This window comes from Malaclemys terrapin, chromosome 1 (assembly GCF_027887155.1).
Source record: "Malaclemys terrapin pileata isolate rMalTer1 chromosome 1, rMalTer1.hap1, whole genome shotgun sequence".
NCBI lineage: Eukaryota > Metazoa > Chordata > Testudines > Emydidae > Malaclemys > Malaclemys terrapin.
The window spans coordinates 188,478,705-188,496,205 of NC_071505.1; the positions used below are offsets into that span (position 1 = coordinate 188,478,705).

The following is a 17,501-nucleotide window of genomic DNA, read 5'->3' on the forward strand; positions in this document are numbered from 1 at the left end:
AAGACCTGGACGTGCTGCCCCGATACCGGACGGAGTGCCGCCTCTTTGAATTGGCCGCCCCAAGCATCTGCTTCCTATGCTGGTGCCTGGAGCTGGCCCTGCTCAGGAGCCAGATAGGTTCTTGCGTCGAGTAGGAGTGAGAGAGAGCAGCTGACACCATTCTTACAAGACAGAATTAGGGACAAGGGACCAAAAAGAGCCCTGCAGCTTAGGGTAACTCCATTTCCTCTTTCCTCCTGTGAACAATGGGTCAGTCTGGTCTCGGCTCCATCCCTGCAACACCAGGCCTGGGAAGGAAAAGGTGGGTGAAGACCACTGGAGCTGCCCCACCCCCAGGCCTAGGAAGGGGGAGGAGGAAGGGCCTGGGAGAGAGGGGTGAAGAACTCCTAATGCTGCAGGATGAGCAGAGGCGAGGCTGACAAGGACAAGATGATGTGGGGGCTAGGGAGTAGTACTGATGTGAGGATTGCATAATTAATTGCTGGGCTGAGTGGGACACAGAATTAATTAATTAGAAGTGTGGGGTTTGGAGAGGAGCTGGAAGCTCCGTACCATCAGGCAGGTCACCGAATCACCATACTCTACAAATCTGGGAACTGGCAATACTAATTGTCTCACAGACACTAAGAATGGACAAGGGCAGTTCAAAAATCAGAGACCGAACAGACAACATAACCTTTAAAAAAAATCTCATGTCTCATGATTTAATGTTGGGGTTGGCGATACTGCAAATAGTATTGTAGAATATTTTTTAAAGCAAGTCTATCTACCAGCAATAGGCTCAGAAACACCAGGGGTTAAAGTGGGTTGAGTCAGACTGAGTCATGGACCAGGTGGGTGGGTGTGGAAATGATTGCAGGAATTCAAGGCAGGTTATTAGCAAGAAAATGTCAAAGCACCTCACTTTTTAATAGACAAACAGATATGGCCACAGCAGCCTTTCCCCTTTTTTCTCAAATGTGCTCCTCTTTTATTAGAGAGTTCTGCATGAGATACTTGGCAGGGTTCATGGGTGACATAATAAATATGTATTTGGGGTCAAATCCTGGCAAAATTCCATTTTCTTCAATAGGGCCAATATTTCACCCTGGATATTTTTCTGCTTACGTGGTGCTAACAGATCATTGCACCAATTGCCCTGCTCAGGCCTTCAGTCTGAACTGGTGAACATCCTCCTTATTGACTAATGACAGCCTGTGACAGACATCTATTTTATATCAAAACTATTCACAATGGCTGATTCCAAGAGGATTGCTGAAGTATCTCAATCACTCAGTCATTCCATGATCACTGGTGTTCTCTTTTTTTAGTTACAATGTGGCCTGCTTCAAGCACAGACCCATTGAAGTTACGTATACTCTTTATTATTTCCTTGACATTATATGTAACAGTTCAGCGTAATATGGAAACCAAAGATGGATTTTTATTTATTTATTTTTACACAAAGTCCAAAGAACAAGGAAATAAAATCTGTTTTTAAATTACTTTAAGAAAACAATAGCTTTATATGCAGAATAAACCAAACCTGGAAAACAAACTAATATTAAATATACTAAAATGCAATCCACCCCTTAAAAAATGCTAAATACTTCTGGGTAAGAATAGCTTCCCTTCTGGTGACATTCCTACCTACACCAATTTCTGGGTATCTCAAGTTTACCAATCCTCCCAGTAGGGACTTTTCTTCACATATTTTTTGTAGGTGAATGCTCCTCCTCCTTGTGGTTTGCCAGGTTTCATGGTTTGCTGGAATTCTACCCCCTTCTGTAGGCTACAAACTACACAGCAGTAGGACTCAAGTCCAGTCCCTTTATGTGCTTCAAAATCAACCTGAGCTCCCTAAAAAAAAAATCTTGATGCCAAATGACTCTCAGAGGATCCTAATTTCTACTGAATCAGCCTATTAAGAAACCTCCAATCTAGAGGCCTAAAATTCTTTTCTCTTGTTACTTCAGCAACCCCTTGCTGAACCAGTCAGAATGGCCTAGGGCTGTGATACTACCACTGAGCCACATCTTTCCTGCTCTGCTTTAAATCCTGAGAAATACCAACTGCTGCTAAAAACTACAAATATATTTCACACACGGTACACAAAGGGAAGTACTTGCAGACCCAATTCAAAGTCCACAGACTCCATCAATGGACAATGGGATCACATCTTTACTGAACGTTAAAGGCCTTTACACCCTTACAATGAGAACCAAGGGTGACCCACTCATGAAAAGCCCCACTGACTTCAGTGACGATCCATCCACACAGTTCTCATTGTAGGACCAGGGCCAAAGTTGGCAACTTACTTTATTTAAAGTAATGCAGCTCCTTGGTTCAAAATGTAGATTAGTTTTCTTGGGCATATTCATTGCATTTGTTTTTTACTGACATTGCTGTTATATCTTTTTAATATCAGAGGGGTAGCTGAGTTAGTCTATATCCACAAAAACAATGAGGAGTCCAGTGGCACCTTAAAGACTAACAGATTTATTTGGGCATAATCTTTTGTGGGTAAAAAAACCCTACATCTGAAGAAGTGAGGTTTTTTACCCACAAAAGCTTATGCCCAAATAAATCTGTTAGTCTTTAAGGGTCACTGCACTCCTCGTTGTTTTTGTCTTTTTATATATTTTTAAATGTTAAATTAAGTGCCCACATAAACAGTTTACTTAGAATGCTTTGTAGTGGGGCAGTAATAAAGAAATCATTCAATAGATCATATGAACTTTTAAAGATCTTTGGCCACTTAACCTGTACTTTTAAAAGTACCTAATTACCACATTTGTAGAACAGATTGCAGCTCACCAGTTGGAAATCAATCCTTATTTTTAAAAGTGCCCAAATGAAGATTTAGATAAGCGCCACCGATAAAAGTCCATGTGAACTGTATGTCCTTCACAGGCCAGACTAATAATTTTAACTTGTCAGCTCACTTACATAAGGAGTTTTCTTCTTGTTAATGTTTTTGAGACTACCATTTAAAATGAAATGTGTCTCTCTACTAGTATAAGCAACAGCAATGCGTTATCAATACGTAAAGGTCTGAAACTAAAGTTTGCTCTTGGTTGCTGGGTGCAGCTATTGCTTTAATATCCTACTTCTTGGCAACAGTGAATTATTTATTTATTTTCTAAGAAAATGCTTTTTTTTTTTTTAATTGAAAATTCACATCATTTTAAATGGTTGTCAAATTTTAGGCCTAAATTATGTGACTGTACAACCCCTGATGGGCCCTTTGGAATAAAATATATTTTCACTGAACGAGCAAAGAGAATGTTTCTGTATTTTTTAAAAATCATCTTCAAATAGACTGATACTATCAATAAAAACGACAAGAAAATAAATTATATTTCAGAATATATTAACATATAAAATATAATTCCATACCATGATGTGAATGTGAAATGTTACACTTGTATTAAAAACAGATTCTATAAACATTAAATGGACTGTGTATATCGGACTTTACTTCCAGTTAGAAATCTGTACAAAGTACCTATGCATAGCACATATGAGGCATTATAACAAACCCTGTTTTATATTTCAAAGCTTGAAATGCAGCATCTGCATGTTTGCATATCTGAAATGGTACATTATATTGCCCCTTCCAGGTCTTGTTCAAGAAATCTTTAATTAGATTTCATGGACAACGTGCAAAAGAATACAATTTTATTTGATGAGGAACAATTCATTTAGGTCTTGTTTTGGTCAATTATACTATTTTTTGCCTTAATTTGAAGAAAGCAATCTTTGGATTTAACATAAGTGAAGCAGTACCATAGCATTGTGCTTTTATTGAGAAAATAGGCAGAAGGACCAATCATTATCCTATTGAAATCTGAGTCTTTAGACTGTCCCAGTCAGCAGTAACCTAGTGCATGTCACTGTTACACAGGAGACTCAGGTTCACATTTTTCCCTCTCTCTATGATGCAGAAGTTGGGTCTGCTTCGGAAACACTCATCCCCACTCTCTGGAAAAGCAGGGATTAGAACTCAGATAAGCACATAGAAGACCAACCCTCATGTCTTCAGAAGTGAGAGAAGATAGATCTTTGCCATAGTTATGTCACCTCCTTGGTTCTGATGGCTAGGACTTGTGTTCTCTGGCCAATGGGGAAATGAAAATGAGTTTGGAGGCACTGCAGTAATCAGCAATTTTTCTTTTTAGTAATCTAGAAAGTAAAAAATGTTTGCAGTATAAATTATATCATAGCTCCAGCATCCCACCTTGCCCTTGTCTGCCACAGAAAGAACAAACACTGCTTGAATATTCTACACATTCTCTGTGTACAGAATTCTTTTAAGTCTTGCTCTCTTTTTCTGAGCTTGAACAAGTGTATGGAAAACAAGTTAGATTTGTACACAGTACAATTCAAAGAGGATTTCATGGTTACCAGCAGTGATGACATAGGATTTGACATTTTGAGTATGAGTCAGTATAGAGAATTAATGCCCCAAAATAGCTAAATAAATGTCTTTGCAAAGAGACACCATGGCTTCTTCCGCTTGTTTGTGCATTTTCTTGTCATCACCATTTAATTTACCATCTGTACCACCACAGATCAATTTGACATGGCTTATAAACATATCTGGTTCCTGTGCGCCAAGCCAAATGTCCCCAATGTAAACAGAAGCCAGGAATACACAAGAAGCTGTGAAACAAAAGTAAAGAAAAAAGGAATCAGTATACTCTTCAGTTTCAAAACAGTAACATGGAAAAATCTATTTTACCAAAATTTCCCTTTCAAAGCTGTTTTTTTAAGCTAGAGTTTGCTAATTCTTTGCTTTAATGGACAATCTAATTTTTTGAGCTTATCTCGGACCATCCACTCCCCACCTCTAATAGAAAATACCCTCTTTTTAGTGGAAACCTCCATCTTTGAATATAGCTAATTATACCATTAGCAACCACTTTTGTCAACAAATGGACAGAACTGGTGTCATGCAAACCAGAACCTGTAATGTGACTTTTGGTGCAAGAATATTTTCCCCATACAACTTCAGATATCCATGTATATAATTAAGCAAGCCAAATTTAATCCAAGACAACAGCTTCTTTTGGGGACCAGGACTAATGTTATATCAAATATTCTTTTGAGGTGAAGACCATATTCTATATTAATTAATGACCAATAGGCTATCTTCTTGGGAAGGACATAACTTTCTGAAGTGATGATCCTCCATCTTAGCAAAGACAGATTTCAAAAACATTTGATGAATGAAAAATATTTAACTACACAACTACTGTCATCTACTCCTCTGCCTTGTTACGGAGTGTAAACAAAAAAAGGACAAGTTACCTTTCTTGATTTCATCCTTTTCTTTCATTGCTGACAGGCAGAACGTTTTCACCACCTTATGACAACTGGCGTTAGTCAACTCCTGAGCATCCAGAAAGTGAAGCATGATTGTATTAAACAAACAGAGCTCTTCAATGTTTGATGACTTCTCTTCGTTGGCTTCACAGATTCTGTTGTAAAGCTTAAACACACTACTTTTCAGTGTGGCATCCCTAAGAATCTCCCGCACTACCGGAGGGTGTGGCAAAATGCTACTGTTTAGCCACTTGAGAGTCAAAAATACATTTTGTATATTGAGGCTATGATCAACCATGGACTTCACTAGCCATTTGGTTACTATGTAAGCAGTTGCACATGTAAGACTGATAGTTTCATTCTCTGGATCAGTAGATTCAAGCTGTTCCTCTGGAAGTTTAGCAAACGGGGCTGGATAAACAGGCTCCCAATGAACCAATATGGACTCCAGATGGTCTCTGCATTTCTCTAAGTTTGAGACCTTCAGCTCTGAGTCCGTTTCTTCTTCTCTTTCTACCACATCCTTTTTCCGAACATGGCGAGATGAAGGCCGAAATGGGACTTGACCTTTGTTCTTTTCTTTAATATTTTCTGTAAATGGGAAAAATAAAAAAACATTTCAAGCCCTTCAAAAACTCTCGTCACTATAAAGCAATAATACAGGGAGGATGGCCTTGTGTAATTACAGCTGCTGGGAGGTTGCAAGGTACATGCTTCTGGCCTGATTTAAAAAAAAAAAAGAAGTATTTGTGTGCTTAAAAAGTAAAGTTACATGCTTAGGTACCCTGTTGAATTAAAGCTTCTAACGGCAAAGGGTGCAATTACTTCACTAGGGCCCTGATCCAAAGCTCAATGAAGCCAATGGGTGTCTTTCCATTGACTTCAGTGGGCCCCACATCCACAGGATGTAGTTTGTCACTGATCTTGTGAAAGTTTAGACTTTTATGTAAGGTTATGTGAAACTTTCAGTTCAATTCATTGCTAGTCATATTATCAAAGCAGTAAGGCTTGTAAACAGCAGCAATGCATTTATTCTACTGCATAAGTACTGAATGGGGCATTGTCAGAGATGCTAATTCTGAAAAATCTGGAAAGTCATCAGAAATCTCAATTATTTTGCAATAAATGCAATGGATTTAAACCAATTTCGATTACTAAAAAAAATTAATATCAACCCCAGCAGGTGATTTTAACAGCAACATTTCATGTCAAAGGGAATTTTTGTGACTGTCTTATAAACTGCTGAAGGCTGGAGAATGAAACTGGACACAATAATTGATTGTTAACTATAGAAATGGTAACAAATGCAAACATAATTCACTAAACTAAAATTATATATATATATGTTAATAATATGGCACAGGCAAATATACAGAATCCCTAGAAATACCTAAACAAATTTTTTTGACATCTTTTAAAATTTGGTGGGCTTTTAATATATATATACTTTGTTAAGTGACAACATATTCTGTAAAAACTACAGTATCACTGATCCTGGTGCACTGGATTAAAAAAAAAATATACCCCTCTTCTTCCCCTCCTCCCAATATCCTTATATATTACTGAAATGGAAAGAGCGGTAAAAAGTCTAATTTGCTTTTCACTCATTGTGCTGTTCCTTTACTTTTTGTATTTCTCTCAGCATGGACAATGAAAATATACTAGTCAATTTCATTTTTGATTTATACCCAGTTTCAAATCAATTTCATTTTTAGGTTCTCAAGCACTCTCAGAACACTGCAAGGCTTTGGCTGCAAACGCTGTAGACCACTGTATGTTTGTTTATAACACTATTCCCACTGGCATTTTGTTTTCTTTTTAAATCATAACAATATTTTTATATAATTTTCAGTTTTGTTAAAACTTATTTTTACAAAACGTACATTTTGGAAAATGTTCAACTCTGCAGTGTCCTTTAAAAACATGGAAAGAAATGCATATTAACCTATACATAAAGTGTTGTTTTCTATTTTTATTAAAATAATTCCTTAATGTCCTGCTATGAAAGCAAAAAGGTGAAAAACTGAAATCCACTCTGAAGATTCTTTAAAAAAAAAATAATAATAATTTAATACCGATATAAAAATAATTCTGATGTAAGGTTCTTGAAAGGTATATACCAACTATCTGAAATGAGACAACTTTATTAAATGGAAGAGACCACTCAGCAAAACTGTTTGGGTCAGAATTTCATCATTCCAGCTGCTTAACCCATTGGCTTCTTGATCAAATATTTCTGTTGCAAGGCTTATATTCACTAATAGAACATGCAACAGATACAAACAGGCTGCCAAACCCCAGAAAATATTGTCCACACAATCTGCCACAGTCATTATGCCATTCTGTCAGATAGAATATTTTTAACACTTTTAGTTTATTATGGCAAGCTGATGACTAAGCCTGCACACAATTTTTTTAAAACTGTATTTACTTTCATGTGAAAATATAATAAAATATATTTTTACAAACCACAATACCTGCTTTATTACTGATTTTTTTCTTACTTTAAAACTGGTTTCCTTTGGAAATATTGGTTCCTAAAAGCGCTCAGAATCCACTTTTATTTGTTTAAACAAAGTTAAAAAACACTGCAACCGCTGCGCTTTTAAATCAACATTTTTAATACTTACTAAGCAACTCTTTGACTTGATATTTTTCAGCAGTTGTTTGCACATCTTCTTGGAGCTGCAGATTTCTTTCAATGATGCCCCACTTATGCAAGAGCATTAGGACATCTTTGTTTGAAAGGACACTCTCATTTACAGTAAATCTGCCCATTTGTCTGAAGGCCTCAACAACAGTAGCTCGGTATCCTAGCACAGAACTGAACGTACTGAAAAACTGAGTGAGCGTGGCAAAATCCAAGTTGGTCCTATTTCAAAAAGAAAAAGGAAATTTTAAAAAAATTCATAAAATATATTTTTCTACATGTTAACCAAAAGAAAAAAGGTAAATACATGGCTATTTAAAGTCCTCTGATTTTTTAAATTTAGTTTCTTAGGATGCAAGAGGCAGTTAATCTCACTCAGACTGAATTTCTGCTGCTTCTCTCCATTAGTGCCTGATGGGACAGAGACAAAAAAAAAAAAATCACATACACCACAACTCTGCTCTACAGATTTCCTGCAGCCTGGAAAAGGTAACAGTAAAAGCCAGACAGCACCCAGTAGTGTGGGAAATGCTCTGGTGCTTCATCTAAAAGTATTTATTTTACATGAGTTTTCAAACTTCAAGAGGGAAGAACAATACATTTATTTTTCATGTTGTGACAAACACCCATCTGGATGAATGGCTAAGGTGGAATGAGACCACTGCTTATTGTACCAAACATCACCAGTTTCCTTGTCATCTCTCCTTGCTCACCATGACCTGGTTTGTCTGTTCTCTCAGCATAAACATCAAAAGACATCGGGGAAGACTGTAAACCCTTTGAGAAAGGGACTGTCTTTTTATCACACCTGTATTCTACACCTCGCACAATTACTATTATTGGCTAAGATTTTTCAAAGCCAACTAAGTGAGTTAGCCACACTACTCATTGAAGCTCCACTGAGTACGGAGTCAACTCCACTAGTGTCAGCTTTAAAAAGCTTAACCATGACTATATTTATTATTTGTATGGTAGCAACTACAGGCTGAGATCAGTGCATCACTGTGTTAGATGCTATACAAACAGAGACAGTCCCTGCCCCTAAGGGCTTATGATCTAAACAGAGAAGACAAATGATAAATAATAGTAATAAATCCTCTTCCTCTGTCAGGTGGGCAGTCCAGCTGCCAGCACACAGACAGGCTTCCACAGGGGAAGAACTGCCAGAGCTGGAGAAAAATTTTGGGTAACATTTTCAAAAGTGACTCAGGCACCTGGAACACTTTGTCATTTTTGAAAATTCTGCATTGTTAGCCTATACCTCCCTATACCACTTTGCCTGAGCCGGATTCCCCGACACAGACCACTTGCTAACCAAGGCTGCATCAGATAATGAATGCAAACCCAGTTGGCGGGGTCTTCAGAAGGTATGGACCTATTCCCAGATCCTCAAGGGTATTTAAGCACCTAGCTCTCATTGATTTCAGTGGGAGTTAGGTGTCTAAATATCTTTGAGGATCTGGCCCAAGCATCAAGTAGGGACCTAGCAGAACTCATCAATGGAGACTGTGCCACTCGCTGTCCAGAATGTGGCCACTGCTCAGGCAGAGTGAGCTTGAAGCTTTTCAGGGAGGAGGCCTGCCAGAGAGCTGAAGTGCTGGATTCAGGCTCTGATCTAGCAGGAAAAGGACAAATTACATAATGCTGCCTTTTTAAAAACTACCTATCCAGTACTTAGAACATGAGTCACCTTACAGTCACCACTTCATTGTTAATATTTTTAAAAGCAAAATCTTTCTGCACAAGTTTCTCCACCCAGGTTCATTATCACCATTTAAAATGGGGAAAGGGCTAATTTATCAGAGATTAAGTGAATTCATGATGGCCTAATATATTTCAAACTGAATAACAACATGATTACATAAGCCTCGAAGCCTGATTGGAAAAGACTTACCGAATGTGTTTAACAAGCATGATCAAAACATACAGAAACTCATTTATAAGCTGAAGAGGAAGGAACTTCTGGTTCTCCTGCGGCTCTTTTTTGCAAAGAGTTTGAAGTGGCATCGCCCTTCCTTTGTTTCCTAAATTTGTTATCCACAGAGTATGGACTAAGGAGATTACACTGGTTAGCACCTTGTTTTCCAGAAACCTGAAAGACAAACAAAAATGTCTTTGTGGAATGCAGAAACTGACCTGGTCACCATCCAATCCATCTCCTAGAAGGAGTCACATGTTAGCATTTGGAGTTGAACATGCAGGCAGGCTTGAAGTCAATGGGGCTCCAAATGGGCTCAGGATTCTACCCAGGTAGAACTCGTTGCAGGATTGAGGCCTTGGTTGCCAGGCTTCCCCTATACATTGAGAATTCCCAACATTTCCTGTTTAGATGCCATAGAATAAAAAACACCTCTAAGGGTGGCAGTGTAGCCTAGTGAATACAGCATTGTTCTGGAATTCTGGAGACCTAGGTTCTATTCCCCACTCTGCCACTGGCCTGCTGAGTGACCTCAGACAAGTCACTTTGCCACTCTGTACCTCGTTTCCCATCTGTACAATTTGTAACACTTTATAAGAGCTACATATTAATTATTATTATTATTATTATTATGAGGAATTGACAGAGCTTTCTGGCAAAGGTCCATAAATAGAACTAGTGATTTTTGACTCAACTATATCTTTCATTAAATCTGAGTAATTTTCCAAAGCAATCCATTAAACTGTAAACTATGCAACGGCCACCATTTGTTTTAGATCAATTACTGTTTAAAACAAGAGTTTCCCTTATGGTTTGTATTAAGGATTTTTCATTTGCAGATGACACCAAGCTGGTAGGGGTTGCAAGCACTTTGGAGGACAGGATTAGAATTCAAAATGACCTTGAAAAATTGGAGAATTGGTCTGAATTCAACAAGATGAAATTCAATAAACACAAGAGCAAAGTACTTCACTTAGGAATGAAAAAAATCAAATGCACAACTACGAAATGGGGAGTAACTATCTAGGCAGTAGTACTGCTGAAAAGGATCTGGAGGTTACAGTGGACCACAAACTAGATATGAGTGATCAATGTGATGCTGTTGCAAAAAGACTAATATGATGCTGGGGTGTATTAACAGGAATGCTGTACGTAAGACACAGGAGGTAATTTTCCCATACTACGTGGCACTGGTGAGGTCTTAGCTGGAGTACTGTGTCCAGTTCTGGGTGCCACAATTTAGGAGAGAGTTCAGAGAAGAGCAGCAAAAATGATAAAAGGTTTAGAAAACTTGACCTATCAGGAAACAACTGGGCATGTTTAGTCTTAAGAAGAGTGAAGTGGGACTTGATAATAGTCTTCCAAGATGTTAAGGGCTGTTATAAAAAGGACTGTGATCAATGGCTCTCCATGTCCACTGAAAGCAGGATAAGAAGCAATGGGCTTAATCTGCAGCAAGGAGTTTTAGGTTGGATATTAGGAAAAACTTTCTAACTATAAAGATAGTTAAGCTCTGGAATAGGCTTCCAGGGGAGGAGGTAGAGTCCCCATCATTGGAAGTTTTAAAAACAAATTGGTCAAATTGGCCCGCGCCGCTTCCCGCAGTTCCCATTGGCCAGGAATGGCGAACCACGGCCACTGGGAGCTGCGGGCGGCCGTGCTTGCGGATGGTCAATGTAAATAAATTGTCTTGCTGCCCGCCAGCGGATTAACCTGACAGACAGCGGGTCAGAGGTTGCCCACTATTGCTTTAGGAGGACAAATCATCAATCTTTCTTTTTCCATTAAAAGATCTATTATAGGTGTCAGCATGCTGATCATCAATCGTCTGTATTTTATTAACACAACAAAAGCTATTATTATGTCTATTATTCATTACCTTGGAGGTCAGTGACCCATCCCACATAATTAGAAACAATTTGCTGCCTGATCATAGGCAAGGAAGATGCTTTCTAATCTAATCACAAAATAAGTATTGTGCATATTGGGCCAAATCCATGCTTCCACTTCCAGACAGGTGTGAAGAAAGGCACCTACAAGGTTTATGCTCTGCAAATTGATCTGCAGGTGGGCCTGGGAGCATGCTCAGTCTGTTTTTAGCACAGATTCTCCTGATTCCTTGTCTGTAGCTGGTAAGAATTATCTGTGCAAAAGGAAGGAAGGAGTGAGTGAGTGAGTGAGATTACAGCCAATTCAGGATAGAGGATCAAAGTAACAGCCATGCAGAGGTCATTGCAGTATTGGGTGCCTACAGCAACCTTTGAAGAAGTGAATGGCTAATGCGCTATCCTAATATGTCACCTTGATAGTACCTTTGTGAGAAACTTCTAAAAAACAATCCCCAAAATTTACTGACTGGATACCTCTATGTAAGTCTCTTTCACACACACAGATGTGTGAATAAACCTTTTTATTTTTGTTTTCAATTGCACAAATACTCCCTTTATACACAAAGAGTACAATTATTTCTCATTACAACAACATCCCCCTTCTATGTACCTTTTCTCCAGAATATACAATATCCAGGTTAAGAGGCTATGGTCTCGTATCAGTTCATAGGCTGCTTTAGTGATACGTGCAGCATTTTGCAGTATTTCCAGAATGTGACTCTGAAACAGAAAACAAAACATACTTTTATTTCAATAAACTATAGCTGTGGGCTAGTTCACTAGTATAAACATTTAGGAATGATAGAATAGTAATCTATTTTTTTGATAAGCTTTTATTCAAATGAAAACAACGATAAGACAGGGAAAATGCCTGACTGAACCCTATAACCTTCCACACAGACATCAGCTGGAGCCCCATAGTTTTGATGATATATCGCAGAGACGTAGGCACCCGTTCCTTACTGAACTTAAACAGATAAGCCGCATCAAAGCACGAGTCAATGGGACTACTGAAGGCTAGGTACATGCTTAAGTACTTTGCTGAATAGGGCCACAGAAAGGAAGTCTGTCTGGAAGTTAAAGCACAGAATAGGGAGTCAGGAGACATGGCTTCTATGTTTAGCTTTTGCTATGTAACCAGAGGCAAGCTATTAAATTTCAGTACATCTCAGGTTTCCCCAGCTATAAAATCACAATAATGATACCTACCTTCCTTCCAGGGGTATTGTGAGGCATAATGAGTTAATTTTTGTATAGTGTTCTGAGATTTTGTAAAGTGCCTGGATTGCAGTGTTATAGGAGTTCAAGGCATTTGTTATTATTGCATCACTTACGGCATTCCTCTACTGGGAACACCAATTGTTATACATTTTGTGATGTGAGTAAACAAAAATGTTTTTAAAATGTATTTTTAGAGGGATAGCTATTCATACAGAAGTAAATCAAAAATGTGAACTATTTAGAAAAATTGGTGGACAATATCTAATCACATAAAGGCAAACACTGTAACAAAACATTTCAAGTTCTTCAGAATGGCCAAAGAACACCAGACTTTCTAATTTTGAGGCAGATATATTAGAATCATTAAAGAGAAACAGTGCCCAGGCAACAAGATATTTTTTTATTTTTAGGCCAAGATTTTCAAAGGCAACTAGTGATTTTGGATACCTCAATTTCTGAGTGCCCAACTTGAGATACCATAAAGGACCTGATTTTCCAAGGGTGGATGCTCCACATTTTCTGAAAGTTAGGCTTCTTTAAGATGACTCAAGTTGGGTGTCCAAAAATTGAGGAAACAAAATCACTCAGTTTTAAAAATGCTGACATAAGCCTCCACTTTTCTCCATTGTAAGGATGCCCCCTATGTTATTGGATCAGGGGGTGTGCAAGAGGATCCTTTGGGGTTACATGCAGGAGGAGCCCTTTTATTTATTTATTTTTGCTTCAGCAGATCGAGCGGGAGTCTGAGTGCCTTCCTTTTTTTTTTTTTTTTCTTTTCTCCTTTGGTAGAGCTGGCGCGGCAGGGGGTGCGTGCTCAAATTTTTTTTACTGATAGGGATGCATGATCAAAAAAATTTGGAGACCACTGACCTACAGGACTGAGCCCTTCATTTCTGACAAACTTATAAACAGGCTGCATTTCAGGTATAATGATGCAATACAACAAAGCAAGCTATTAATATTATTACTTTAGGCTAGTGTTTAGGGTACAGTGAAGGTGGAATGCTGGCTTGTGAACCATCCTAAAAAGGGCAAAGGCCCAACTACGCAACTGAAAGTGCACAAATTACAATTTCAAAAGTTAGTTTCACTGGTGCAGATGAGGCCACTGACCATTACGGTCAGCTGGTGAAAAATGGTGCAGGTCCATGGTGAGAATGTGGCACATAGTCTTGATGTAAGTGGATATTTCCCCCCATACAATTGAACAATAGTAAGTTTGAAAGAAGAGCATCTATATGTCCCTTCTTAATTTGCTTGAAGTTTTACATTTTTTTCCCTTTTAATTACCTGGGAGGCTTCATCACACAGTGGACTGTTGAAGAAGCACAAAATGACATGGAAAATCCTCTGATAGTTGTACAGCTCATAGCAGTGCTTATCTCGCAGTCCTTCTCCAAGAAGCCCAAGAACCCACTCACGTTCTGTTTTGTGCTGGAAACCACATAGAAAAGTGCCAGAGTCACCAATTTCAAAGTAAAACATGCTGGGAAAAGCCTCAGCACAAACAATACAGTTTCCTACAAGTGGCAATATTAACTTTTCCGGACTTCCTCTTTTCAGTTTTTACCACCACAAAATGTAACCAACAGACAGATTTCTGCAGGAATAATGGGTCAATGGGGCAAATGTGATCAGAGACAAAATGTAAAAGGTTGCTATTTCTAAAATATCTTCACTGATTTCAGCATTAATAACTAAGTTAGACTATCACTGTAAGCTCTTCAGGGCAGGGACTAGATCTTCATTCTGTGTTTGCATGGTGCCTGGCACAGTGGAGCTTTGATTCCTAATTGGGCCCACTAGGCACCACCACCAAAGAAATAATGAATATTTATATGAAAATAAAAATGAAACAAAAATGCCAGTAAATAATTACAAGTGTTAAGTAGAAAATAGCTGGGATTTTTTGGTTGATTACTAGACATTAACACCCTCAAGTCATAATACTGGCTAAGCCAGGCAATATATTGCTCTCTGAAGGTTTATGAAACATACAGGACATAAATCTCACATTACCTCTAAATCAAAGCTGTAGAAAAGCTGATAAAATCCCGGTACTTTCTTCAAGTCCAAGTACTGATGCGACAGAAGGAATTTATTTATCTTTGTGTACATGTGCTCCTCTGTGAACAGATTTCAGTGGTTATTGCTGAGGAGGGAAATGTAAGTGTGCACATTCACAACCTCACTGATGAAGTGAGATCTACACTTTATGTTGCCTCAGTAGATGTCAGAAATATTTCACTGTGTGGCAAGTATGATGTTCTCATACTGTAACAGTGAAGGTATTGTTGTTAACCATTAATTTTACTTAAAACAAAAATACACAACCAGAGAATGCACCAAGCAAATGATCACATGAATATTTAACACTGGTCAATTCTCAATACTGTACTTCCAAAGTTACCCTTCACTCAGAAATTAAAATCTACTGCAGAGTTAAAAGCAAACCCCTCAGTGAAATTCACAGATAAGCCCCAGGGAATCTTATTAAAAAATACAGGATATTAAGCATGGTGAAGAGTGTTACAGGAAAAGCAAACTCAAAATCATGGACAAATTCCAGACCATGCAATCATCGGTTTTAGCTTACAGGAAAACATCAGTACCAAAGAAACACATCACTGAAACATTATGCAGTTATTCCACATTTTATATATTTGATAAAAGTAGCCATTTAGGGCAGGGATTTACCAACATTTTCCATATAGTGTGAACCACAGCTTAAAAGAGACTGTCTTGTGGACACCTGATCCTATTTGCAATACTGCAGACCACCTCTCCTCCCATACACCATCCTATAAACATTCTTGTGGCAATTACAGTAACTAATGAAACGGAAAAGTAATACAAGGAAAGTATTTTCCTATATTTTTAGATGTAAACACAGAGGAGAGCCAGCACACCATGCAAATTGCCAAGTCTCCACAGACCACATTTTTAAAACTTTTGTATTATGGCCAAATCTGGAGATGCACGCATTAATGCCTGGATTTTGGCATGCAAATATCCCACCTGGCTTGCACAGAAATCAGGCTATTTGCATGACTAAGTCCAAAAGGACCATTAGATCATCTTGTCTGATCTCCTATATAACACAAGCCATTCGTTTTCACCCAGTTATTCCTGTACTGAGCCCAAAATTTGTGAAGAGAATATCCACCTCCTTTGCAACAGATTAGATGGGATCTGAACTGGCAACCACTTGCACACAAAGCATGACACTTTCCACTCCTCCAATAAGTCAGTGCATAAGACTTAGATTCTAATGAAGGTTTTTCCTCAAAACATTTGAAGGCATGCGGGATAGGGCACATAAACTCTGTCTCTGACTGGAAAGGGTTAAACAGCAATTTGAGGCTTAATTAGTCAAACCTTGCTACATCAGGGTTGGCTGTTAAGCCTGAAAGGGGAGTTTAAAGAGGGAAGTCCAGCAGCTGGAGGCTGGTGTGGAGGGAGTACAGCAGACAGGCTGGCTTATGGATGGCAAGGAGCCTGACTGAAGACAGGAACCGTGATGACCTGCATGCCTGAGCCCCTGAGCAGAGCCGGTGCTAGGCATTAGCAGACTAAGCAATTGATTAGGGCCCCGAGCAGCTCAAGGGGACCCCCATTCACTTTTTTAGTATGTGTTGGGAAGGGGGGAATATTCCTGCTTAGGGCTCCCGATGGTCTAGCACACCTCTGCCCCTGAGGGAGAAGAGGAGAGCGCCAGCCCCTCGACAGTGGGGTTGTTTGGGACACAGGAGCCTGTCCGGGCTATATATTTTTGTTGGCATTTTTGTAAGAGTCTCTAAGGCACTGGAAGGAGCTGAACTCTGTAAAGTGGTAGGGCCAGGCCACGCCCACAGCTGGAGCAGGTAAAAGGACAGTGGAGGAAACTGAGGTAGAGTTGCAATACATCTGGCTTCCAGGGGAAATGCTGGAGTGGAGACTGTGCTATAGCATGTCTCATGGTGGCTATGTTTACCAATATGCTTTGATTCTACAGTATCACTGAAACTAATCGTTCTATGCAACGTTGTTTTCCCTGCTTTAGCCCCAGAAGCTAAACCACAGAACATACAATTTAATCTACAATACCTGGTTTCAGCATTTGCTGCATCACTCTAGCAACGAAGAGAGTCAAAGAGAAAGTAAACCTGAGATTCGGTTGTCTGATTCCATTTTGCACAACATCCATAAGATAGAGGAGCTGTCGCACAAGAACAAGAAAGAGAAAGCTCTAGTATTATTCATCATCAGATAATACAGCAGGACGTTCCTCAATGGGAGTGTGGGAAAATAGGCCTTAATTGTATTTTACAAGTAACAAATCAAGCCACAATCCCAGCAGAATGACTGTTCTAAGAATTCCAAATGTTGTTTTTTTTAAAGCTCACTGATTATAATCATAATAAATACAGAAAGATGAAAACAGAATAGGAAAAAGGATAACAGATCTTTTAAAAAACCATTATATGAATTCAATCAACTCTTATGTACACATTTCTATAGCTGGGAATTGCTAACT

General features: G+C 38.7%; 1 protein-coding gene across 2 annotated transcripts in view; it reads right to left on the bottom strand.

Annotated features, from left to right (window-relative positions):
• Nucleotides 1-3,331: 3,331 nt before the first annotated feature.
• The window catches only part of URB1 (URB1 ribosome biogenesis homolog), a 76,385-nt gene continuing 62,215 nt past the window's right edge, over nt 3,332-17,501 (bottom strand). For both annotated transcript variants that reach the window (XM_054048013.1, XM_054048005.1), the window contains 8 exons: nt 17,072-17,183; nt 15,005-15,111; nt 14,276-14,419; nt 12,375-12,484; nt 9,852-10,049; nt 7,938-8,179; nt 5,293-5,898; nt 3,332-4,644 (listed from right to left, as the gene is read on the bottom strand). In XM_054048013.1, coding sequence (XP_053903988.1) covers nt 4,439-4,644; nt 5,293-5,898; nt 7,938-8,179; nt 9,852-10,049; nt 12,375-12,484; nt 14,276-14,419; nt 15,005-15,111; nt 17,072-17,183 — 1,725 coding nt within the window. In that variant the 3' untranslated portion in view covers nt 3,332-4,438. The remainder of the gene's footprint in view (nt 4,645-5,292; nt 5,899-7,937; nt 8,180-9,851; nt 10,050-12,374; nt 12,485-14,275; nt 14,420-15,004; nt 15,112-17,071; nt 17,184-17,501) is intronic.